The 27,382-nt window shown below is 40.7% G+C and overlaps 1 protein-coding gene across 1 annotated transcript; it reads right to left on the bottom strand.

Annotated features, from left to right (window-relative positions):
* Nucleotides 1-1,367: 1,367 nt before the first annotated feature.
* Nucleotides 1,368-26,520, bottom strand: c1qtnf2 (C1q and TNF related 2). The gene is made up of 3 exons (XM_008117491.3): nt 26,116-26,520; nt 5,399-5,651; nt 1,368-4,645 (listed from the first exon to the last, which is right to left on the bottom strand). The coding sequence occupies exons 1-3, from the start codon at nt 26,119-26,121 to the stop codon at nt 4,014-4,016; spliced, it is 891 nt and encodes a 296-aa protein (XP_008115698.2). The 5' UTR covers nt 26,122-26,520; the 3' UTR covers nt 1,368-4,013.
* Between the last annotated feature and the right edge of the window lie 862 nt (nt 26,521-27,382).

The raw sequence follows: 27,382 nt of genomic DNA, 5'->3' as shown, positions 1-27,382 counted from the left end.
TTGAGGTGTCTCACAATATAATAATACTGCACTCTCCTAGCTGGGGCTGTTCTCAAATAGGTTTTTTTCCATAGGTAAAGAATGTAATGGCCTTCTCAAACACATATAATTTCATGTTTTCTTGATGCTCTTAATATTTAAAATTGCATTACAAGCTTTCCTGTGTACTTGTAAAATGGATACTATGGGGCAATTTTATTTGTATTTGTGGAAACTTGTCACATTGGTTGCAAAAAAGTATTGCTGAGGCAGTGTTCTGCATAATAGATGGCATTAAATGTGTATTCATTAGGAGATGATGCACATACAATACTTTAACTGAACTTCAGTGTGGCTGGTCTGTTAAGTTGGCTGATAAGCTTTGTTGATTTTAAAGTGGCTTTTATGTATGTTTATATGCCTTCAAGTAATGGTAACGCAATGAATTTCTGTAGGGTTTTCTTACACAAGGAATGCTTAGAGGTGGCTTGCCATTGCCTTCCTCTAAAATACAGCCCAGCCTACTGCACTTGGGAGGATGGGGTCTCCCATCCAAGTACTCACCCTGCTTAGCTTTTTGGTCAAAGTGTTTCCATTCTTTCTTTTTTTAATTTTGTAAATAACTAATGTTAATTGAAGTCTGAACTAAAGGAGCAAAATTAGGAAAAAGTAACAAAATACTTTCAGTTTATTCTGTATTCCAATCAGGGTTTCTTTTAAACAAGATATTGTTGGTTTGATGTCCATATCATGACCTCATAATTCTCCTCCCAATTATTAAATAATCTAGCCCAGGGCGTTTTAAGTTTTTCCTACTCATGATCCCTTTCTGCCTGAGAAATGTTTGCCTAACCCCATGTATATTGGTATATGAAATAAGTATAATAACTCCAACATTTACTGATAACAATTCAGAATTTGCAAGGTTCATTAAACAGGCTGATTTTTTTTTTTGGTGAAGTACAACTGAAACATTTTCTAAGCACTGTCTGTTGTTGCTAACAGATTTGTGTAAATGGCTGGCATTCAGGAAACCTTTACTGCTGCAAAAGTTTTCGTGATCCCAACATTGAGCTAAGGGGACCCCATTTGGGGTCAGAACCCACAGTTTAAGAAGCCAACCCCCCCCCCCCCCAATTTCCCTATTGAGGTTTTGTAGTCACTCTCTCTCAGCTCAGATGAAGGCAAGGACAACCCCTTCTTAACAAATTCTGCTAAAAAAAACCGCCAAGATACATTCACCTTAGATTCACCATGAGTTGGAAATAGCTTGAAAGCAAACAACCACCACCACAACAATAACTTTTCTGTTTAGGCAGATTATCAGTAGGAAGGCTACAGATAGTAATGCAGTTATTTAAATTGACCAATCTGTCACAAAACGGGGGAAAGCTTTTGAGTTCTCTAGAACTTTTAATTAGATGAGATTTTAGGTTCAGTCACCATAATTTGGAAATGACTCAAAGGTACACAACAACAACAAAAAGTATTATTGGGTTTAGAAAAAGCTGGACCTGTATTTTATATTCTGTATTTCATAAGTTTCAAACTGAAATGCAACTATTGAACCATAGCAATGAAAGTGGTGTCTAATTGCATTAATTCTACAGTGCAGATATGACTTAAGAGATCTTACAAACAAGGTAAGGAAGATATGCAAAACTCCACCAAGTGAAAACTCCTTTTTGGTGGTAGATTATTTTGCTCCAGCTCTAAATTTTTTGTTCTAATTTGTTCTAAACATTAGTTTTCTTAACTTAGCCAATTTGGTGCAGAGTTCTGGAGAATCTGAAAGTTTGCCCACAATGGTGTTATCTTCATTAAAAGATTAATGTTGAGACTTTCAATCCTTTAATATGGCCTGTTGTAGCTTCCCAACTAATGCTTCAGTGGCCCTGAGCCTTTCAAGCAACAGGCCCTGTTTCTTGATCAACTACCTGCAACATTTCCTAGGATCATAAATGTCATAAATTGGCATAAAATGCAACGGGCATTCTTAGTTTCCTTCTAGTACTTACAGGGAGAGTTAAAGGATGGATCTGATATTTTTCTTCTCAGTATATATAGAAGTAGTAGATTTTCTGACATTAGTACCAATGATTACATATTTTAAAAACACTAAATTAGCCTGGCCTAACCTGATGTTTTCACACTAATTTCACTTTATGTTCCCCATTCAGTAGAACAACTGAGCGTTCTTTCACACTACATAATGAAAGCACTACGATTCCACTTTAACCACCATGGCTGCATTGTAAAAAATGGTCAGGACCTCAACTCCTGCCATGTTTCTTTGAGCCATGTCTTTGTGTAGCTGCTCATTTAGTCGCTTATACATCTATGTATGTGTATTGGATGATGGGTGATGTCATGTTTTCAACATGCTGATATTTCTTGCTTTAGCAAAGGCTTGTAGGGAGGGTTCTCCTTAGTTAGGAATGCTTATCTTTGTTTGGCAGACTTGATACTGCTGTGGGAAGCGACAGTAGTCCCAAAATTATTGTCTTGGGAGAATAGTACAGGGGTGGGCGAGGGAATGCTATGGTTAATAGGCAAATGGGGGGAAAGCCTGTGAAAGTTGTACTGAATCCCTTCACAGACAAATAGGATGAATTGATTATAAATATATGGTTTAGGTAATACTCATCAGGTCTGACAGCATCCATAGTATAGTTCACTTCTTGGTTATCTTAAATAAACTTTTACTAACTCCTTGTGAACTTTGTTTCTTGAAGTACGTAAGCCTTTACATGACAAAATCCTAGGATCGATATTGGAAGGAAGGGCATTTAAGATCCTCAGCCAGTGGGGTCCTCTTGGATTTTTAAACAAATTACAAACCTTTCAGGATCACATAGGATGAGGCCATGGTAGTTAAAATAGAATCATAGTGCCATATTTATCCAGTGTGAAATATCCCTGAATTAATGAAAAATCACTCTTTGATTTCTCTGATTCAAAGGTTTTTACTATATTTGAGACTAATAACTTATTTAGGTTTTATTGTTACATAGTCATGCGCCCCCTAATTTAATGTTAAATTAGAAATGATTTCCATGTGTACAAGCACTGCCACATCATTAACTTCACAAAACAATACTAATGGTAAACAGCTGTTACTTTTGCATATGGCCACCAGCACATACATTTTGGCAGTATACAGAAAATCTGGAAAAAATCTCCTTCCTCAACTAGAAGGGAAGGATATATGCATGAAGATAACTCTTTTATGAGACTCCCATGTTGAAAATCAAACTAGTTATATTTGGGCAGTCAGTGTGCATTCCTATGGAAAGGAACCATGATTGTGTGAAGAGAGGGTCATTGGATGGCTATTTGCTTGTTTAACCAATATGCTTTAAAAAAGGTTTCAAAAATCCAAATCTGAGTTTTGAAATAACTTGATTTGGAATGACGAAATGCAAAGCAGCCCTTCATTCCCTATGCCTGGGTGGATACAAAACATGTGAAAAGTGCCATAGGGAAAGTGTAATGAGAAAATGGGCATTGATGCCCCAATGATCTCTTACAAGAGCTCCACACACCGTTAGGACATGCTATACAACTAACAATAAAAAAACAAGAGCAGTGTTTGAAAAACCTTTTTTAAGAAGCAGATGTTCTGGTTGCAGGGGAAGGACCAAAGGTCATGGTGGAACACATACTTTGAGGGCAGAAAGTTTTGGTTCAATCCCTTCGCTTATCGACGGTAGCAGTGAAGTAGACGGAGAAATTGTCTGATTTGGTTGATACTGAGCACGTCAACTGTTTCAGTTGTCCCAGGCTGGGGCCAGACAAATTCTCCATTGTGGAATATGAATCCTAATAAAATAGGTGTTTTTCTTTCTCCCCTCTCCCTTTTATACATTATATGAATCTTTAGTTTATTCTTGGCACGAAAAGACAAACACAATGACTTGGGCTACCTATATACATAGGCAGGCTGCAGTCCATTTAGGCTGAATTTCATAGAGGAAGAATGTTTCAGAGATGCATGTACATTATGGCAATAAGATCTCATGCTCTGCATTCTCCTATGGTTTGCTGATGTTGGCTGTGTTATTGAGGTAATCCTGGTCAGCATATATCAAAAAACCAGTGAAAAGGCTGTCAGTCCAGTAGGGATCAAAAAAGAGTCCGTTCTGTTCCGAGTAGAATATCTGCAGCCAGACCTCATCATTCTGCTTCAAGGGAAGGATGGTTGATCCAGAAGCTACGTCATGGTTCCCCGTGTTGGCGTCAAATGTCTTTATCCTGTACTGCCCGTTGTGCACCAGCCCAATAGCCAAGTGTTTATTGGCCAAAGTGATGTCATAGGTGAAGTAGTAGATGCCAGGGATGCTGCATATAAATTTCCCACTTGATGTGTTGTAATTCCCACCTTCATTCATGAGAATCCTGTCAAATTTGATGGGTAAGCGCTCTCGTGGGTAGCTTTTGGTCACAGCAACAGAAAAGGCTGACTTGGCTTTACTGGCCCCACAGCTGCAGGGACCTGGCATCCCCAAGTCTCCCTGGACTCCTTTGGGCCCTTTCTTTCCCGGACCTCCACTTCTCCCAGGGTTTCCCTTCAGGCCCCTTGGACCCCTGGGGCCAGCTTTGCCAATGGCTCCCGCTTTTCCTTTTGACCCTGGCTTGCCTTGGTTCCCTGTTCTGCCTTGTGGACCTAAGAGACAAATCAACTTCAGTGAAAGTGAAATGTAACAGGATAAACTTTTACTAACAGGCCCTTGTTATCATGGTGGTTTGACCTAATATCACAATCTGAAAAGTGCCAGTGTCTGTGTTGTCTCCATTGTCCTTGTGGTATAGAATTAGTATATGTTAGCATCATGTACATACAAAAACAAGTTTTGAGCTCTTTTCAATAAAGGATTTTTAACAGAACAAAGATGATGCATAAATTAATTCCTGCATCAAAAGATTTGACAATATATAGTGAGGTGGAAGGAGTAGGAAAAGAGTAAGACATTTTAAAAAGCAATGACTGGAACTGAGTGGGAAATCTTTCCATTTTGCAACAAGTCCTTGGTCTGTAATACTTCTTTGCAATTTCAGGAACATCAAACCCAGTTGCTAGTCCTGAATAAAACAGGCCAAACTGGATAGGACAGAATGAACAAGAGTTACCTAAATTTTGAATGAGTATTCATTCATCAGTTGATTCAATGACTTGGCTTGAATTGAAGCTAGCAATTGAATTTAGGACACTATGTGATTCTGCTTGCAGAAGCATTCCCAAGTGGAGCTCACACTCAAACTTTCCCACTGGCAGAAGCTGTGTGTGTGTTTCTAGCAGTGCATCCCTCACTCCACAGTCGGGGGCAATACCCCCTTCACCTCCCGTAGCAGATTTGGAGAGGATATGGTGGCATTTCTGCTGAGTTACAGAGAGCTTTAAAGGTACATTGCTGCTTACCTTCTTCACCCTTCTCTCCTTTTTCCCCATCCTTTCCGTCTTCTGCATCTTTTCCCGGGAAGCCCATCCTTCCCATATTCCCAGCTGCACCGCGTGGTCCAGGTATCCCTGGGGGACCTTGTGGCCCTGGCAAACTACATATAAGTTGCTTAGAACCTTTCTGAATTTCTGCTTTTAGAAAGCTGCTGAGAAGCTGGTTGGCTACACAGGGTGCAATCCAGACAAACAGCACCAGGAAGATCATGGTGAACACCTGAAAGAAATGAAAAAGAAACTGTTAAAGCAACACATAATACAGCTGGCACCAATGTATGCTATCGACTTAGAAAACAGAAGAATTACAGGATTTAAATACATAGATCCTTGTTGAAAGCCCAATCCATTCATCACTGAATAGATTACGGAGCTATCTGGGTTGCAAACCAACCTGGACACAGCATATTATTTGAGAACACAGAAATTCTGGATCACTTTAACAATCACCATGTCAGGCTACACAGAGAAGCCATTGAAATCCACAAGCATGTGGACAATTTCAGCAGAAAGAAGGAAACCATGAAAATGAACAAAATCTGGATTCCAGTATTTTAAAAAACTGTAAAATCAGGACAGTAAATAAAGGACAACACTCTGAAAACAGAAGAATTCCAGACATGAATCAATCAGGGGCAGCTAAACCTCTGAACAAAGGATTCCCCCAGGCAATAAGCAGCCAGACTTTGAAGCTGAAAGGCTATTCAATGCTAATCAAAGTAGCCAACAGAAATATTCACACCTGTCTCAAACAGACAAGAGTTTTTTCTCCCACCCTGATCATTGCACAGACATATAAACCCTACTTGGCTAGTTTCCAATGGATCTCACAACCTCTGAGGATGCCTGCCATAAATGCAGGCAAAACGTCAGGAAAGAATACTTTTGGAACATGGCCATACAGCCCAGAAAACTCACAGAAACCCAGATATAAAATATTTAGGATCAATGAGAAAACTCACAGCAACCCAGTGATTCCGGCCATGAAAGCCTTTGACAACACATTGACAAAGTTTTGTTAGGGCAGGAGTGGGCAGAAAATTCATCTAAACCTCATAGTAGCTCTCTGGATGATATGCTGTATATAAGTAAAGATGTTTTTATTTTCATCTCTTTAACAGCAGTAACAAAATTGACTCCCATCCTGCCATAAATTGTATGTTGCTGAAATGAAGATATATTGGGTTTACCCAGGGCGAGTCATTGTGTGGAAGGACAATTAGATTGGTTCAATTTCTGGGTTTAAACCAATTCTTGGGCTTAGTCTAAATGTATGTCTTCTGCATCTTGGGCTGGATGTACACTAGTTTCTGAATCTAGATTATATGCTTTAAACTGGATTATATGAGTCTACACTGCCATATAATCCAGTTCAAAGCAGAGAATCTGGATTCAGAAACTGGATAACAATATATGGCAGTGTAGATGGTGACTCATTTAGATTGATGTTACGGACTTGAATGAAAAAACAATGAAAACTTGATTAAACTAAAGTCTGATCATGCTGGCCTAGGACCAATTAGGTTTTCTGATAAGACCTACAAAGGACCATAATGACATATGGCAGTCTTTTCATGCTGGATAGAACAGGTTTAGGTCAGTTGTTGTTGTTGTTGTTGTTTGTTGTTGTGTGTCTTCAAGTTGTTTCTAGCTGCTACCAAAATCCACAATTACATTAACAAATATTTCCCAATTTCTAAAGCAACTATGATTTAGCTCAAACAACCACAAAGGGTTTCATAACCTTCAAAAGATTTACAAGTTTTATTTGACACAAACTTTCCTAAACTGTGGACCGGGCTGTGGTGCAGGCTGGAAAACAAGCCAGCTGCAACAAATCAACAAATCACTCTGACCAAGAGGTCATGAGTTCGAGGCCAGTCCGGTGCCTGCGTATTGTCTCTGTTCTATGTTATGGCATTGAATGTTTGCCTTTATGTGTGCAATGTGATCTGCCCTGAGTCCCCTTCAGGGTGAGAAGGGCGGAATATAAATGCTGTAAAATAAATAAATAAATAAATAAATAAACATCAGCCTACTTCATGAAGTTCAAGTGAGCTGGAGGTCAGAAAAGCATATTCCTATTAAAGTTGTTAGTTTTCAAGGAATTTTAAGAACCTTGTTGATTTTGTTGCAACAGTTTTATATGGCTACCCCTCTCCCAGCCGTTTTGACATTCAACTCTTAAGTCATTCTTTTTCTTTCTTGAGGCTGGACTTTCCTTCTTGGGCTGAGCTCAGTCACAGATATTTTAGCTTAAAACATCCAACCAAAATTATGGGCTTCCATGTTTCTCCTCCACATCCAGGTTTTATAAAAGCCAACTATTCTGATGAAAAGTTCTGGAGATTTCAAAATCTTGCACACTATTGTGGAATTATATCAGGTCTGTGACTTTTGGATTTTGCTTTGTGTTGTGTGTGTTTGCCAGTATTTTTCCTGGTCTTTGCTGGGGGTTTAGAATACAAAGAGAACAACATTAAACAGAGGTATTACGTACATTATGCTATCAGTTGATGTCCTTAATTTACATAATGCTACTCAATGGGAGACACTACGGCCCCTGGCAACTCCCAGCAGGTGTGGCTCAGTCAGGAAGCGCATATTCAGATCTTTATCTCTCCTCTCATTTACTTCCAGATACCAGAAATTTCTTCAGTCCTGAACTCCACAAACATTGTTATACTTTCCCTTTGGGCCTTATTGTGATTATCTGTGCCCGCCTCTCCCAATTTGATGCCCCAATATACATGTCCCATTGTCCTCTTCTTTGTGCGAATGATGGAATTTAATTCAACATCTGGAAGTCATCAGGTTGAGGGATCCAATAATATGAAATATTTTCAGGGTTTTTGGTTGCTATGTTAAAATTAAGCTTTGTCACCCATCAACACAATCATAACATCATCTGTTTCAGTAAAATATAAACTATAAAATGAGGAATATAATATTATCTTTCAGGTTTGGGACCAAATATGATGGCCCGTAAAGCACTTCCAAGTGTACACTATTGAGAGCTAGTGTGGTGGTTTGAGTGTTGGATCATAACTTTGGAGATGGGGGTTTGAATCCCAACTCAGCCGTGGAAACCCACTGGGTGACATTGGGCAAGCCACGCTGCCTCTGCCTCAAAGGAATTCAAAAGCAACTTGCCTCTGAACAAACTCTTGCCAACAAAACTCTGCAATAGGGTCACTATAAGTCGGAAATGGCTTGAAAGCAAACAACAACAACAACAACAACAACAACAACAGGCTATTGAAAAAGGAACTTGTACTTAGAAGGTCAATATGTAAAATATTAGTAATACTATTGAGGTTTTAACTGAGTAGGCAAAAGAGAAGGCACCCACTTTAGGAGGATTAAATTTGCTATCAAAATTAAGTAGAGTGCACATTTTATTAATGTATGTTGTAATGCTATATATAGTGCCCTTTGGGAATTTTAGGGCCCTCCTGGTGTTTTGACTTTAAAAGCCTATCAGCTTCACCCTGTATTGCCAGTGGCCAAATATCTTCTCCAGTCCTGCTCATTATACTTTATTGGGAGTATATTCTGTGAACGCAGTAAGACTTACTTCCAAGTAGAAAAGTATGGGATTATTTTGTTAATGCCATAAGAAATGAAGACACTATCATAGCCAAATATTTTATTTGTCTAGAAGGAGATTGCACAAAACTTACTTCATTACATTAGAAACATAATGATGAAGAGTTTTGCTTGATATTGCATTATTATGTTGATATATTAAAATCATAGAATAGTAGAGTTGGAAGAGACCCCATGGGCCATCCAGTCCAACCCCATGCTAAGAAGCAGGAAATCGCATTCAAAGCACCCCCAACAGATGGCCATCCAGCCTCTGCTTAAAAGCCTCCAAAGAAGGAGCCACCACCACAGAGAGTTCCACTGTCAAACAGCTCTCACAGTGAGGAAGTTCTTCCTGATGTTCAGGTGGAATCTCCTTTCCTGTAGTTTGAAGCCAACTACAGTACAGTTTATACATAGTATAATTACAAATTGAATTTTCATTTTATTTTATTCTTAATTTTTTGTTACAAATGAAGCCCTGAACTGGATGGAACCTCTTTGGTTTTGCCAGTTTTAAAGAGCACAGATGCCAGAATAAACCATCAACATAAACAAAGAAAAATAATCATAATATGTTTTCTCTCCTTCTCTATATGTAACATAACATAAAGAGAACTGTAACTAAGATAATGAATTGCTGTGACTAGATCATGTACAATATGTTGCATACAAGTTTTAATGTTACATAGTAAATTATTTTAGGGTTGCAAATATGTTGACACATTGACTTACTGCCTCATCACACTAGAGCACGAATCCTCTTTAAATCCAGTTTCTGCCTCCTGCAGAATTCTGGGGTTTGTAGTTTGGTGAGGCCCTGGACCTGTCTGGCTGAGCTGTTTCAGGCCCCACCCCATCCTACCCCAAACTTCATGTCAGGAAGCCTCGGAACCCCGGCCAGGCACTTTAGGAGAGAGCCTTGTTATTATGCACTGTACTTTAACCCCCCCTTTACCCCTCTTGACTTTTGGTGGTGGAGCTGATATTGTTTTAAAACTTTTTATCTTGTTTTATGTATTTGTTAAAACTGTGCCTGAATTTGTTTGTGTTTTTATACTGCTTGTTGCTTGTTTTTATTGTCTTGTTTTGTATTTTAACTTGCTCGCACTTTGTCTTTTGGGCTTGGCCCCATGTTAGCCGCCCTGAGTCCCTTCAGGGAGATGGTGGCGGAATACAAAAATAAAGTATTGTTATAAAGTATTATAAAGTGGATTTAAAGTGGATCCAAACTCTAGTGTGATGAGGTAATTAAAACTTTAGTCATAATTATAAGCCAGGAAAAAATTAAAAATCTGTTCTTACTGAGGATTTTTCTGTTTCTTTTCCAGGACTTCACATCTACAACTCTCACACATATGAAAATTGTCAGGTTATGAAGCAGTTTTTTTTAACCATGTTATCTTCACAAATTGAACCAATATAATATAGCAGTTTTAGTATTCAGCTGACTTTGGATAACAGGGTGTGAATATATCTTCAGCTACAAAACCCAGAGTGACCCAAGCAAGTCACACACTCTCAGGGTGGTTCCATATAGCCCTTTAACACGGGAGCAATCATGTTTTAAAAATGTGATTATTACCGGGTTCTAGTCCACACACATCCCAGAAAGTGCATGCTTTTCGGGGTGGTGGTGTCCACATGCCCTGCAGGCTTTCCAGCAGGGCACTGGGACACAAAAGAAAACCCCTTTTAAAAGCCTTTAAAAAGCATTCCCCCTTCTCTGGAGATCTCCTTGCATGTACCAAATGACATGCCAGGAAAAGGGGGGCCAGGAGCGATTTTCCTCCCCCCCCTTGCACATCATTTGATATGTGTCAGGTGAACTCCAGAGAAGGGAGAATGTCAGCCAGGTGACTTATGTTCCTTGTTTTAAGGCTTTTAAAAGGGATTTTGGGAGGGGGCGGGGGCTGTCTCATGTTTCTTGGGCTCCAGGAGGCCAAGAAACCCAAGAAAGATATATAGATGGGCACTGGAAGTTGCATTGCGCGATCCCCGGTCCCATCTACACAGCCCCTGCACCTGGAAAGACACGGGTCTTTCAGCAGACAAATTACCTCAGTACAAAGCAGGATTTCCCCTGGGGAAAATGGGGGAGGGCGCACACTTTAGGTGCTGTCTGGATGCACTCTCAGCCTCAGAGGAAGGCAAAGGCAAACCTCTTCTGAACATGTCTGCCAAGAAGACCCTGTGATAGCTCTATCTTGCCAAGTAATGCAATATGAACTGCATTTAATATTTGAATTTTAGATTTACATGTAATTAGAAGAGGGTTATATGTTGGTGAGAGAAATTGTGTGGTTAGTTATGTAATTCATATTTAAGTATATTTAAAGATATTTTTTTTTCTGAGTGAAGCGGTCAACAGCAAGTTTAAGAAGTTCCAACTGTCCCAGAATTTTTTCTAGCAGTTCAAAGATAGAAATAATGGTGTGGGCTGTAAGAATACATTAATTAGTTCATCACAAGGTCTGGGGTAATTGTTTGCCCTGTATGTTGTTTTATCTTGGTAATGAGGGAGTTCTCTTCTGATGACTCTTCTTGACTTGACTCCAAGGACACTCCTTCATGATATAAAGCTAAATTGTTGTCAAAGGCTACTGATAGAGGCTCATTAGCTTTATCATGAAGGGAGTAGCGTTGTTGTCAGTAGTAATTTCAAACAGGGCTTTTAAGTCAGGTATACTCACAGTTCCCTCTTCGAGAGTTTGTCAATTTTCAATTGTTTAGAAGCCTTTTGGTGTGTTGTTGACTTGGGCTAGTCCTATTCCATTTTCTGTTTCCCTTTCAAGGAGAGGGAGTAGGAAAAACAAAAATACTAGAGCCCATTAAATCACGTCCTATCACACCGAGGCCATCTAGCCCAGATTTTGTATAGTGCTGCTGTCTGGGGATGGGATGAGTCTCAGACAGCAAAACTGGAGGCCTTCCAGAATACATTTCTTAAGAAAATACTAAGACTCCCACTGGGCACCCCAGTAGCCTTGGTCCGGGCAGAGGTTGGTCTCCCGCCGCCCCCAATTAGATCACATGTTCAATTCACCCTATTTAATTATTGGAGCAGTATAAAGGATTCTTCTGTTCGGGTTCTCCCCAGGGGATGTTATCTGGAATACAAGATATCAGAAGTTGCTTGAATTTCACCCCACTCTGTCTGATACTCTCAATCATGGTGTTCACCAGGATAGGCAGGCTATTAATAATTCCAGATTTTCCCACTGGTTCAGACTGTACAAACTTGACCATCATAGGGCTACTCATAAGGTGTCTCTTTTTGCCCTGGCAGCACAGAAAATCTGGGCAAGACTTAATTTCTGATATTACAGTCAACTGTGCTGGGGATGCTTTTAACTACCAGCAATAGTGGCTGTTTATATCCAATGTGTTCCCTGCTTAAGTTTTAATAATGCTGTATTTACTTGGTTTTACCTGGTTTTTAATTATGCAGGCGCTGACTTGGAAGGCGCTGAACAGACTGAGCTCTGGCATCATGAGATGCAGAGCCAATCTTAGGAAATGGGGCTATGAAGTGGAGTCCACCACATGCGAGTGTGGAGAAGAGGAAACCACAGACCATTTACCATAATGCAACCTCAGCCCTGCCACATGCACAACGGGGGGCCCTCTCACAGTGGTATCAGAGGCCCTCCAAATGGCCAGCTTCTGGTCGAAGGAAATCTAGTATAATGCTAACTTTTTAACTTTGTGTTTTTAAATACATTATAGCTGTATCCTCAATTTGTTTCTGACACAATAAATACAAATTAATTATGCAGGTGCTAGTCCATGCAGCATCTTACATAGTATTTTAAGGGTGTAGCTTGCCATTTATATATATAGCATTTTAATTATTTATATAAGATTTAATGGTGTATTTTATATTGTATCTAATAATCTGGTTTACATGTATTTATTTGTTTGCCTTATATGCAAAAGATATATGGCCTAAGCACTGAATAAAACTTAAAACTTGAAGTATATTTATGTTTATGTATGTAGAGGCATTGTTGTTTTCTCTTTTTTCAGTGAACCTGAAGAATTGGGTTTTTGTTCATGGCAGTGGTCCTCAACCTGGGGTCCCCAGATATTTTTGGCCTACAATTCCCAGAAATCCCAGCCAGTTTACCAGCTGTTAGGATTTCTGGGAGTTGAAAGTCAAAAACATTTGGGGACCCACAGGTTGAGAACCGCTGATCCATGGGATCTCATGGGAAAATAAAAACCAGTTAGTCTCAAAGATGCTGCCACTCTTTGCTTCTCCCCCTTTCTACCTCCTTTGTATGAGGGTTGTTTGTGATGCAAGCAGCACTCCTGGAAATCTTCTGGAAGCGCTAGTAATAATTAGCCTTAGGCATTCAAATCCCACATGCTTTCTTGGTGTTGCATCCTGTTCTGAAGCCTCCCAAAAATGGTATTTCACTTGAGTCAAGTAGAGAATGAGTACCTCTTTTTTTTAAGGCTGGCAGCAATTCTTGAAAGGCTGCCTTGAAAACAAAGCAGAAATGCTCTACAAGTCTTGTTTTTACTAAAATAAAAGGTTTTTTTTAGTAAAAAAAGTAGCATTATATTTAGCAGCAGGGTACACATTTGACCTCTGGACTGGACCTTTTTTCACCTCATCTCTAGGCTTTGCCTAGGCAAGAAGCAACACAGGCAGATGCCTTTCCGATCTTTGGTTTCCTGCCTGCTGAGGTTGCTCCTGCCTTTCAGAGCTGTTAACCAATGTAGGAAAATGCAGGAATGATTGGCACAGATGGGCTACTTACCCTACATTTGTATACCTACAAATACCACCCATAATATAATGATATTCCTTGTCAGGGCTGGACCCAAGTGTGAGGGGTTTGAGGATGTGTGCCTTCAAGTCAATTCTGACATTGGTGACCCTATCACAGGGTTTTATTGACAAGATTTGTTCAGAGGGGGGGTTGGTTTTGGCTTCCTCTGAAGCTGAGACAGTGTGATCTGCTCAAGGTTTCTGTGTCTGAGTAGAAATTTCACCCCTGGTATCCATAGTCCCATGTTGAAACAACTGAACTATGCTGATTTGAGGTGACCTGAGGCAAAAATCTCTTTCTGTGAGACCCCTTCTTTGCCTGGGGCTTACCTAATTTTGGTTGCAGTGCATAAGACAGAAGAGTTCTTGAATCTGGAAGCGTGTTTGGTTTCTCACAGAGGCCAACACTAGATTAATGCCATTACGGCTGGTCAGACCCAGTAAAAATAAAACAAAACCTCCAAAACAAGCCAGTCCACCCATGCATTGGCTGAGGGCCCTCATACCACTTTGGTACTTGCCCAAAGATGCCATATCATGATGCCAGCTTTGTTCTGGTGTGCACATTTCATCCCTCAAAGGACCAGGGCATCCATGAGACGGATCATGGCTTTGCAAAGGATGCTCAGTGGCCAAAGGATACAAGGAGATGAATCATATGAATGAGAGAGAGTTGGAATGGCCAAGACCCGAGAGGACACAGCAATACTGAAAGGAAAGTCAAAGAAAATGAGATACCTTTTACTCTCAGAACTTTAAAGCACTCAAGTCATAACCTCTGGGGCCCTTCCACACAGCTGAATAAAATCCCACATTATCTGCTTTGAACTGGAATATATGGCAGTGTGGACTCAGATAACCTAGGCCCCGTCCACACAGGCCCTATATCCCAGGATCTGATCCCAGGTTTTCTGCTTTAAACTGGATTATATGAGTCTGCACTGCCAAATAATCTGGGATAAACAGAAAACCTGGGATCAGATCCTGGGATATAGGGCCTGTCAGGAAGGGGCCTGTGACAGGATTCACAGTTTCATCAGCTGGAAATCCTAACCTTCTACACATCTGTATAAAATCGAGATTATCTGCTTTGAACTGGATTATCTGGCAGTGTAGACTCAGATAATCCACTGCAAAGCAGATAATGTGGATTATCTGCCTTGATATTCTGGATTATATGGCAGTTTAGAAAGGCCCCAAGAGTGCCCTAAAGTAAAGGTAAAGGTTTCCCCTGACGTTAAGTCCAGTCATGTCTGACTCTGGGGGTTGGTGCTCATTTCCATTTCTAAGCCAAAGAGCCGGCGTTGTCTGTAGACACCTCCAAGGTCATGTGGTCAGCATGACTGCATGGAGCGCCGTTACCTTCCCACCGGAGTGGTACCTATTGATCTACTCACATTGGCATGTTTTCGAACTGCTAGGTTGGCAGGAGCTGGAGCTAACAGCGGCCGCTCACGCTGCTTCCGGGGTTTGAACCTGGGACCTTTCAGTCTCCAGCTCAGTGCTTTAACGCATGACTGCAAGGATAAAGCCAACCATGCGAGAAGAGGAGGATTCATTAACAATCTCTCAGAAGGTGAAAAATATTTTTTTAAGGGAGGTTTCCATTAATGATTTTCATTTGCTGTTTTTAGTCTCTCTTGAAAGGGGGGAAAGTGTATTATATTGCATTGCAGTTGTTTTCTTTGCTGTAGTTTCAAGGCTTACCGTATTTGTTGTTGTATGCCTTCAAATCATTTATTCAAGTCGTTTCTAGGCAAAATTTGCCCAGAAGGGGTTTCCAGGGCTGAGTGGGGATTCAAACCGTGACTTCCAACATTACAGGGCAACAAACAACATTTTTCATTGTCAAATATTTGTATGTTCAAAGCTCAATATAAGTACATGAACTATAAAGTGTTTTCAAATACACGCATACGCATAAGTGTAAGGACTTCCATGTTTCATTTTGGCCCCTTTTGCATTGCCATATAAAATCCAGATTATCTGATTTGAACTGGATTATATGGCAGTGTAGGCTCATATAATCCAGTTCAATGCAGATAATGTGGATTATTTGCTTTGATAATCTGGTTTATGGGGCAGTGTAAAGGGGTGTTTCCATTTTGCATGACATTCTGTAACTTTAGTAGCTTCAAAAATGTAAATCTCTGTTTCAAAAAGCTTTTTGCCAAAAATAGTACTTTTCAAAAGTTTGGAGCATTATAGCACAATTTTAATGGTTGAGGATGTTTCCTCCTTCCTTGGGGATTGCTGCTGTGTAACTGACTCCAGTGATACGGCTTCTCTGTCTTTATCTTTACATTTTTTCCTTCTCATCTCTGAATTCCTTTCCTTAGCAGTGTCCAGAATAGTAAAATTCATTCCAGAAAATGTCAGCTTTTGCGAGTGTTTTGGAAAATGTGTGGGTGTATTCTTCCCTCTCTCCAATACTTTTACTTTTAAAAGCAAAATACAGATGGATGTTATTTTCTGCTCAGAGAGTTTGGGAGATGTGTAAATCCTAGTAACATAATATAAAACTGGACTCAATCCCTTCACAAGAATAATTTTGGATTGGGGTGGGAGGGGGGGGGGAAGAGAAGAGTGACCTGAGGAACCAGAATATGGGCAGGAATGGGGGGAGAGATGAAACTCATGTTGTATATTTCTGGTATGGATCTTTTCATTCCAAAATACTCACTGGGGAAATATGTTACAAAATACTAAGGATATTCGCTATTTTTAAAGATCTGAAGAAATGTAGATAAAATAAAATATATAGGATGGAGATTTTTTCTTTGCAATTTTTTTCTGTTTCCATGCCATTCCTCATATTTTTTCTATTTTACATTCTGTTAAACATTATTAAACCTTGCCACTTTGAGTCCAATTTGTGGGAGAAAAGCGGGATAAAATAATAATAATAATAATAATAATAATAATAATAATAATAATAATAATAATAATAATGTACTAGGTGAGAGTTACCTGTGTTGAGAGGAAGCAGAAATAAAAGTGAAAGAGACAGAGGGTAAGAAAGAGAAAGAGAAGGTACTCTGAGCAAGAGCAATAGAGAAAGGCAGTCCAAAATACAGGAGTATCTACAGCTGACCTCAAGCCGAAGAAGCGGGTGACACAAGGGGCTGCAGGGGGCTGAGGTGTTGGCTGTGCTGCTGCAGAAGGGCCCAGAGCACCTCTAGCCAGCCCTTCTGTTGCTAACTTTGGAACTACTTGCGAGGAGACTGTGGCTCCAGGTCCCTTTTCAGCTGGGTGTGGAACATGCTTTGCATTAGGTAATTCTCTACATTAGGTAATTTTATAAACTTTACTATTTTACTATACTACTATTTTGCCACTTAGTATCTTTTAACATATGAGGGTTGAATGAAAAGTAATGCCTCCACCTTCATTACTTAGGTTTGGATGGGAATATTTTAATAAATCAAACACAGAAATAATCCTTAGAACGTGCTCTTTAACTACCACTATTCACTTTTCCACATAATCACCAGACAATTGGATATATTTCTGCCAACGATGAACAAGTTTGCTGAAGCCATCACGGAAAAAGTTGACACTCTGTTTCCGCAACCAGCGTCTCACAGTACCTATCGTGCACAGATCTTCCGATAGCCAAGCAAAGCAATAATGTGACCCACACGTTCTTGTGAAATGCCAATTATGCTTGAAATTTCTCTCTGAGTGATACGACGATCATCCTAAATTAATCTGTCAACCTTTTCCTTGTGAAACTCGGTGGTTGCTGTCACAGGACGTCCAACTCTTTGTTTGTCACGCAAGTCAGATGTTCCCATCTCAACTAGCCCAACGACACACAGTACTCACACCAATATAATAGCCATAAACAGCTTGCATTCTCTAATGAATCTCCTTTGGGGTGACACCTTCTGCTGTCAAGAATTCAATGACTGCACGTTGCTTAAGTCGCATTGACTGACCGTCTGCACAGGGTTCCATACTTTGCAATTTAACAACACAACTGTTCAATGCTAAGACTTCCCGCCAAATGGAACTGTAGAGGAGAGTCTACTGAACAAGCCAGTACCTGCCGCATACCATTACTGCCATCTGTTGAGGAGTTATGAAGGCATTACTTTTCATTCAACCCTCATAGCATTTTAGTATCTAGTAATCATTCATTGGGAGCCATTTTTTTTAAAAAGGCACAAAGCACAGGAGGACTGACCTGTTTTAGTTTTGTTAGCTTGACAAACTTTCAACTACTAGGATGGTTCATATAAGGGCCCAACTACGCAAAGCCTCCATGAGGACAATGAGTCTGCGTCTAGTGCTTGAATTTCCCTTAACAAAGGTGCTGCTATTGGTCCATTGACCCAGGTCTGATGGAGCTGACCCCTCCACCTCCAACAAAAAGACAATCAGCTGCTTACAAAGAAATTATAAAGATTCTTAAAGATAGAATTGGCAGACTTGACTCGGTATCACCGGAGAACGCCATCCCTTCATTGCATGACCACATGCAAGACCAATGCTTCCTAGCAGAGCAGAAAGCAGAAAAGTTATTTCTGAGAATGGATATGTTGCAAAGGGAAGTCTCTGGCCTGTAAGTTACTATTGGAGCTTTGGTGGATCTGGTAGAGCTTGGGATTCTGACTGCAGTGCTTAGTTTTAATTTCTCAGACCCAAAATTCCAGCTAATAGATGAGTACTTGGAAGGCCATTCAGACACTTCCCCTTCTCCCTACATCCAAGGGATACACAACAACATGGATAATTCCAAACTCAGTACTACATCCAAAAATTCCAACAACCCTTTTGTAAATGAAGCCTTAGCCACTGGAAACGAAGGCCCTATTCTCATGGCACTCCAAAAGAGACTCAGACAAATGGCAGAGGGCAGACGAGAAGTATATAGTAAGCTTCCTAAATGGATGAACAAAAAAACCAGTCTCAAACTTTCACCAACCTAGAAAAGTCAATTTGCTGGAGGGCAAGTGTTTATACATAACTGGCCAGTGAAGAAACCAAATGGGGCAACGATATCGGCAGAACAGTAGCAGAACTACAATCTCCCCTGGGACACTCTTTGGACTTAAACAACAGTGTTTTCTGCAAATGATTAACACAGAGTGGCCAAAGAGGCAGGATAGAGCTAACATTCCAGGATCCTGAGGTGAGATGCAGATTCTGGTCTTTATTACATACCGTGTTTCCCCGAAAATAAGACAGTGTCTTATATTAATTTTTGCTCCCAAAGATGCTTTAGGTCTTATTTTCAGGGGATGTCTTATTTTTCCATGAAGAAGAATTCACATTTATTGTTGAACAAAAAATTGACATTTATTGTATACTGTACAGTAGTTGTCATCACAAACCAGCATAACCAGACAAACTGTGAATCCTATCAAGAATTTCTTGTTACTACCATTATTTCCATGTACAACAATCTATGGTACGTACATTTACTGATCCTGCATGCTCTGGTGTTCTGTTTGATGGGCATGCTTCCAAACAAAAATTTTGCTAGGTCTTACTTTTGGGGGAGGCCTTATATTTAGCAATTCAGCAAAACCTCTACTAGGTCTTATTTTCTGGGGATGTCTTATTTTAGAGGAAACAGGGTATGTTCAAGGAAGATCTACTACTTGAACCAAAGCAGTCACAAAATAAAAGCAGGCCTGGGCATCCTAGACACCCAGCATCTTCTTTACATTACATAACATACAGGAAAGTGCACTCAGAAACGGAAACTGGAGTGGAAGGAGATGGAGGAATAGTAGTCACAGCACCCCACTCTTTATTACATACCCAAATAACATCCAGCTGCAACAAGAACATAAGATTGGGTGCATGGGACATCAAAGGCACTGGCCAGACGGAGCATACCTGGGCAACCCTAAACAAAGATGTGCTCCCAGCTTTTTTCCCAGAAGCTGGGGACGTCACCACTGTTGGTCCAATGGCAGAGAGCACAGAGGAAATTGGGAAAGAAATGAAAGGATTAATCCTGAATCCACTAGAAACCCCAATTGACTAGAGGAATTACTAATCACTCAGGCCTTTGGATAAAGATTGCTCATCCCCATAACAACCCTGTATCCGTGACCATTCTTGTACCGGTTTGCACTTTTTACCTTTGCCAACTTGATATAGACACAGGGGCTACTCCCATCCCAATTTGCACTTCCAAGAATTTGCAGCACTTTATCAGTCACCTCGTGTTTACAATATTTATATGGTGCACCTTACCCAGTCTACTTTTACAACCTCTCCGTTTTAATCCATGTTTTTATTAGTTTCTGTCACTTGTTTTTATTGGGTAATTTTTAAATTTTTATAATTGTGCATGTCTCTTGTCTACTGTTGTGTTTTATATTGCTATTGTTTTTATTTGGGCTTGGCCCCATGTAAGCCGCCCTGAGTCCCCTTTGGGGAGATAGAGGCAGGGTATAAAAATAAAGTTATTATTATTATCAAAAGTAATTCACAAGGTACCAAATCTCCAGACTGGTAACTTTTTAAAATAGCATTCCTCTTGTTTGACATAAAAGACACTTGAGTTGAGATAAACCTCAGCAAATTCTCATCTATAATTTGCGAAGCATGAGGAGAAAGTGCAAAGTAGTGAATGTCTCTGGAAAGAAGCAAAGCAGCGAAAGCCTAGTGCACCTACATTACGTGTCTGAATTTCCAGAATAAATATTGCTGTGTTCCGACAGAATCCCCATTAGGTGTAGAATGTGGGAATGGAATCCTTTATTTACCAAACCGGCACATCCTAAAATGTAACACAACTAACTTTGCAACCACATTTTTTTTGCTATGGGAAAGTTGTAAAAGTCCCCCTTTAAAACAATGTGCCTAAATGTCTAGTTTATGATGGGGAGGGCATGAGAAACAAAGGAAGGCAGCAGTCCTATACGGAGAATTTAAAATAACATCAATAGACAGTCTAAGTTGGTTAAATGCTATTCTCTCCTATGGAGTCTGATTTCAAAGCATACACTGAGTTCATTAATGAGAATGGTTTGAGAGATCTGAGGCCCCTTCTACACTGCCATATAATCTGGATCAAAGCAGATAATTGCAGTGTAGAAGGGCCTTGAGTTAGAATTTCCTGGGACTGAAAGCAGAATAACTTTCATTGGCATCTGAGGACTCCTCCAGCCCAGCCAAAAGGCTCAAGGTGTGTGTGGGTTAAGCTGAAGTTGTTCCTTTTTAAATAGCCACATTTTCTTTCTCATAAAATTCTGGTACTAGCTGCTGTCGCAGCTAGTCAATTGGGTTCCAAACTCTCAACCCCTTCTGCGGAAGTTGCACCCTCGTCCAAGGAGAATAACTCCAAAACAAAACTGTCCTTTGGTAAAGAAAGATTTATATAAACAAAACATACAAAACACAGTCCTTTGCTTTTATCAGCAGCAAAACAAAGCTTTCTTATCTTGGAGCTTTAACCTCTGTGGTCTCTGGACTCTCAGTCTTCAAACCTCTCTTCGGTTTCACTTCAGTAGCTCTTCAGCTGCAATAACATCTTTGCCACCATCACAGCACACACTACAACACTGCACTTTACAACACCATCACAACACTTTAACAACACTACTATAACACACAACACTAACTTACTCAGACTCTATTAATAGCCCTCAATCTAAAGCAGGTGTCTTAATTGCTGCTGGTCAAACACAGATGGGACATGATTCCTGCAAACACTTATTCATTTTCACTTAAGAAATGACCCAAATAATATAAAACTCTGACAGCTGCAATATGTTGGGCCCACTGCATCCCTCGCCCAATCCTAGGAATTTTCCACTTAGGTTGGGATAGAAAAATCCACATCTGCACCCACTATCTCAGTTATGCCCACTATATTTTTGGGTAGTCCCCCAATGATGTTTTGAATGAGCATGTGATTTTAATCACTGAAGCTTCCCACTCACTTTCATTTCCTCATGACATTTCAGCTACCTCCCCGCTGGCCCTTTTTAGAGTTATAGTGTTAAAGTGGACCATAGAATCATAGAATAGAATCATAGAGTTGGAAGAGACCTCATGGGCCATCCAGTCCAACCTCCTACCAAGAAGAAGGAAATTGCATTCAAAGCACCCCCGACAGATGGCCATCCAGCCTCTGCTTAAAAGCCTCCAAAGAAGGAGCCTCAACCATATAACCTTAGCATTAGGACTCTCCAAAAAACTAAATATATAGAAAGTCACAATAGAAATTAAACATGGGAGATGGAATGTGGATGCTTTCTAGTTATCAGACTAAAAGTTTCCTGCTCAAACTTACATAAGGTATAGCCTTATATAGGAGGCCCCGTTGGCGCTGCTGAACTTGCTGACTGAAAGGTCAGCAGTTCAAATCCGAGGAGCGGGGCGAGCTCCCGCTGTTAGCCCCAACTTCTGTCAACCTAGCAGTTCGAAAACATGGAAATGTGAGTAGATCAATAAGTACTGCTCTGGTGGGAAGGTAACGGTGTTCCATGCAGTCATGCTGGCCACATCACCTTGGAGGCATCTATGGACGATGCTGGCTCTTTGCCTTAGAAATGGAGATGAGCACCAAACCTCAGAGTCGAACCTGACTAGACTTAATGTCAGACCTTTACCTTACAGCCTTATATGCTTTTAGCTAGACAACCAGAAAAAGAAAGTAGAAATAAGGTACAAGACTGAAAATGCGGATACTGGCAAGGAACATAGGAGAGAGAGGAGTTCACTTCAATGAGAGGATGGAGGGAAACTAGGCCCACAACAGAGTTTAACTTCATCTCAGGAAACAGCATTGACAAGTTTGGGGGTAGTGCTAAAATCTGTTACAGTCAGCTGCAAACAAGGACCAAAAGACCAGTATAGTAAAGGAGTGACTGGATGCAGGAGTGCAAACAACTATTACAGGGAGCTGCAATGTGTGAAATATCAGGACAGAATATTTATTTATTTTATTTATTTACAGTATTTATATTCCGCCTTTCTCACCCCGAAGGGGACTCAGGGTGGATCACATTATATACAGTATATATAGGGCAAACATTCAACGCCCATATACACATAGAACCGAGACAGAGACAGACGCAGCGGCAATTTAACCTTCTCCTGAGGGGATGTTCGATTCTGGCCACAGGGGGGAGCAGCTGCTTCATCATCCACTGTGATGGCGCTTCCTCATTCCAACATCGTAAATTAGTTAAATTTGTTTAGTTTAAATTTAGTTAAAATAAAGTAAGTGGTACCTTATTTCTTACCTGATAGATGCAACTATCTTTCGGGTTGCTAGGTCAGCAATGAGCAGGGGCTATTTTTTATTTTTTAATTGACGGGTACTCACCCCACCATGGGCTGGTCTCGAACTCATGACCTCATGGTCAGAGTGATTTATTGCAGCAGGCTGCTCACCAGCCTGCACCACAGCCTGGCCCTGGGTATTAGAATACCCTAATACTTTCTGGAACTGTTGGACATTATGGAGAATCCTTCAGTGAAAGTTGGCATCTGAACATGCTAGGATGAAGAGAGGTGAGTGACCTACTCTGTTCTTGAACCACACACAGAAATCACAGTAAATAAGGATCCAAATCAAAACACAAAAGGTTTTTCATGCACAGACAGACAACTTATTTGCTAGTGATTACAGATTCTTGTCTTTGTCTTCAAAGCAAGAAAGGTTTACCCAAGATAAGACCATCATTGCTAGAATAAGATGAAAGGTACATGTGCAAAGATGAAGAGCACAACAAAAGCTGTAGTTTCATGCTTTGTCCCAAATTAATTTGCCTTTCCCTGAGTTGTTGTTTAGTAAAAGGTAAATGTGAGCTTGCTCGCGCATTTTGGGTGCTGCGTGGATACGCTCTAAGCAACACATCTACTCCTGGAAACGGCAAGTGTCCTGAATACTACTTGAAATAACTAGATGTTAAGAATGCATTGATATTCACCCCTGCCATTGTGTGTGTGTGTGTGGGGGGGGGGGGGGCGGACCAACAAGTTGATTATAAAATAAATACGGCTATTTATAAGGCACAACAAGTCTTTGTTGATTTCCCATTCGACCATATCAAGCAAATTAAGCTATGCAACAAGGGAAACAATTGCCTACCTCTGAGAAAAAGGATTGTGTGGTTTGTTTAAAGTAATCTGCATTCCCTCCCACACCAGGTCTTTTTGGTAGGTAAGTGAAACATACTAATTCCCCATTTATAAATGAAATTCTTATATTTATCTGAATTCCAAAGATCAAGTCATCAATGTTCTATACTTGAATTATTCTTGTTTTAGTCAAAATTTGGAATATTTTTGAGGCTACACAAAGACATATGTACCAACAACACTGCCATATAATGCAGTTTTGAAATGGCATAACATGGTAGAGTCAGTGTAGAGTCATCTGTATTATACAAGTCTACACTGATCATATAATGCAGTTTGAAACTGCATTATATTACAGTGTATATAGGGCCATAGAGATACTTATTACAGGACTGAAAGAAAATACTGCCATTACTTTGAAAGAGGACAAGGGCGCCCTCACCTGAGCCCTCAAACACATTTCTAGATTATGTACAGAAAGGAATTTGGTGTGTGGAAAATGAACCATACCAGAAGAGGAAGAAATGGATGGTGCTTTAAAATCCCATTGCCTGAACTCCATCTTCTTGCTGAGGCTGTAACTTTCCTGGGCCTAAAAAAAAGATGCCATGTAGCACCAGGAGTTATGAATCACCCATTTCTGAAGGCATCCTTTCCAAGGTTTAATTTCAGCAACAGACTAACGGGCATGGGCAAGGCACACTCTCACAGTCTCATAGGAAACCAAAGACAAACCTCATTCAGAACAAATCTTGCCAAATGTTGATAGGTTCACCTTAGAGTTGCTGTTAAGTCAGAAATAACTTGAAGGTAACTCTAAGGTTCAACAAAATGTGGAATGTCAGAGATTGCCCACCCTTGCCATTCCTGGGGGAGAAAGTCAAGCAGGTGATTATAAAATAAATATGCCAGTTCATACGGCACAACAAGACTTTGATTTCTCACAGGGCCGGCCGGAGATATTTTTAAATGTTAAGCGGGGGTGCTAAAAAGCGCCCCCGCCACTGGCCCCGCCTCCCACGCCCTGGCCCCGCCCAGCATGCCCTGGCCCCGCCTCCCACGCTGCGTGGGAGGCGGGGCCAGGGCGAATAGTGCTGGGGGCGGGGCCAGAGTTGGCCCCGCCCCCCGTCCAGCGTGCCCTGGCCGCGACCAGGAGGTAAGGCCCGAATGGCCTAGCTGTGCTGTGCTGTGCACAGCACACCTAGGCCATTTTGCCCTTAGTCAACAAACTAAGGGCAAAAATGGCTTCTCTGGCTGTGCGCATGCGCACAGCACAGATAGGCCATTTTTGCCCTTAGTTTGCTGACTAAGGGCAAAATGGCCTAGCTGCTTGTCGCGGTTTGGCGTGGGCGCGGGGATTGAAGCCCCGCGGGCCCGCGCCAACACCGGAGGCGTCGGTGGCACTACGGGTCGCTGTCGACGCCTCGACAGCGCCCCTAGCAGCCAGCGCCCGAGGCGGCCGCGTCAGCGGCCGCTTAGTAACAACCGGCCCTGATTTCTCACCCTAACATAACAGGAAATTAAGCTATGTACCAAGGAAAAACAACAACAACAACAACAACAACTGCATTCCTCTGAGACAAAGGATTGTTTAAAGACAAAGAAGTTATCTGCCTTTCTTCCCCCTCTAGGTCTTTTTTGGTAGATAAGTGAAATTAATTCTACCTTTTCAAACAAAACTGTTCCATTAATCTGAATTCTAAAGTCCAAGTTACATTTGTAAAATTTATATCATAATGAAGTGGTGATGGCAGTCCATTATGTAATCTTTTGGTACTTTTCCCAAAATGATAAATGGCCTTCTGGGCTATATTTGTCTTGTGAGGACTTGATTTTTTTTGGTTAAACAGTGAGCATAAAAAGCTAGTTCTTCAAATTGTCTGGTGTCATCAAGTATAAAAAGGAAGTCATTGTCTGCTGGAGTCCAGCAAGAAGCTAGAATGCAAACATGGCCCCTTTTTTCCCAACTTCAACACTTGGAGTTAAGCATCAGGTAGCCCGCTGATATTAAACCATCAGTATATTTTTGACAGGGGATCTTTTCCTGTTTAAAAGAAAATTTACATTAGTTGCGTAGGCAGCCAATATCTTGAACTAATGCATTGATGTAGGTTCTTCAAGAAATTAAACATTGTAAGGCTATAGTCCTGGGCGCACCAATTTAAGAGTAAAGTACATTGGAAGTGGACTTGTGTCTAATCAAACAGCATAGCTTTGTTTAGAAAATATTTCAGAACACTCCCATTAAAATACTACTTACGATCATAAACGCTTTTGAAGAAGATACTGATTCTTGACATCCGACCGGAAAATCTGCTGAATTGTAAACAGATGTTTAACTGTGGCAGATTGTTGTTCAGTTTCCTGGGATTCGTTGTTCGTGTTGCAAACTGGGCTTCTTTTAAAGGCAGAGCTTGAAATTCTGCATTCTCAAATGTCTTCCTTGAAGACTGTCAAAGTGAATGCCTTTCAGTTGCATTCCTCTTCCCACTTTTTTTGCAGCAGCTTCACTTCTTTTGGCTCCACTTTTCCAGAGGCATATTTTGATTATTGTGTAATGTATTTGAGCTTCTGCCTCATGTCACGTGAGATGGGAAGAAAACTTTGCACACATGTGCCCGAAATGCTTGGATGGCTACAGATACTTGGAAGAATTTCCTCCCAATGCTGTTGCAGCTCAAAGGCTTAAAAGGGATCAGGGTTTGCCTGTTCTTTTCTGCAAACGGAGCAGATCATATAAAATCAAAGGAAAGCTGCTACAAGATATGGGGCATGTACGGTCAGCAGGTGACCTGCTAGCGGGATCATTCTCTTAAAAGTCAGCATATATTTTTGAGTTCTGGATCATTTCCAGAAAAGTAAGGGAAAATCTGATGAGTCCTGGCAAAGGGGCTGAATTTCAACCAGGGTGCGGCAGAGAGTTTGCTTACAGTTCCAGTCAGAAAGAAATGCATTTTAAAGCTGGCAGTGTACATTTGGTAGTGCAGACATTTACTGGGGTAACATCCAGAATTACATCTCCCAAGAAAATTCATATTCATCTCCCTGCCCCCAGAAGATAAAGTGCTAAATGAAATGGGCTAAGGCCTACCTTGTAGTTCCATCTGAAATAACTGAAGTAATGTTATTTAGACATTGTACCTTCCTCCCCAATAGATTTAAGGACAAAGAAGACTTCAAGTGAGAAATATGTTTTTTCTTTATTTTTTAATCATTTTCCGTGGTTTTAAAGTTTTGAAATGTTGAAGCCTCTGGAGGTTCCGGTAGGACCCAGCAGCAGCTGTACCCTGAACTCTGCCAAATCTAAACTCTTTAATAAAGGTGCCGGACTTAGCACAGCAGGCTAAACCGCTGTGCTGCAGAAAAAGTCTGCTGATCAAAAGGTCAGCAGTTAGAGCCCGGGTCAGGGTTGAGCACCCACCATCAGCCACAGCTCACCTGCCCACTTAGCTAATAGAAAGCAGAAATGCAATTAGATAAATAGGTACTTTTTTTTAGCAGGGAGGTAATAAAGGCACCCTTAATGA

The sequence above is a fragment of the Anolis carolinensis genome, chromosome 2 (assembly GCF_035594765.1).
Source record: "Anolis carolinensis isolate JA03-04 chromosome 2, rAnoCar3.1.pri, whole genome shotgun sequence".
NCBI classification, from domain to species: domain Eukaryota; kingdom Metazoa; phylum Chordata; class Lepidosauria; order Squamata; family Dactyloidae; genus Anolis; species Anolis carolinensis.
This window is presented reverse-complemented; position numbering and strand designations above follow the sequence as displayed.

Bases quoted from the DNA above. Each gene is read 5' to 3' on its own strand.
- c1qtnf2 (XM_008117491.3), bottom strand. The intron at 4,646-5,398 runs GTAAGCAGCAAT...TTTGTCTCTTAG, and splicing joins AGGAGAGAAGGGTGAAGAAG to GTCCACAAGGCAGAACAGGG.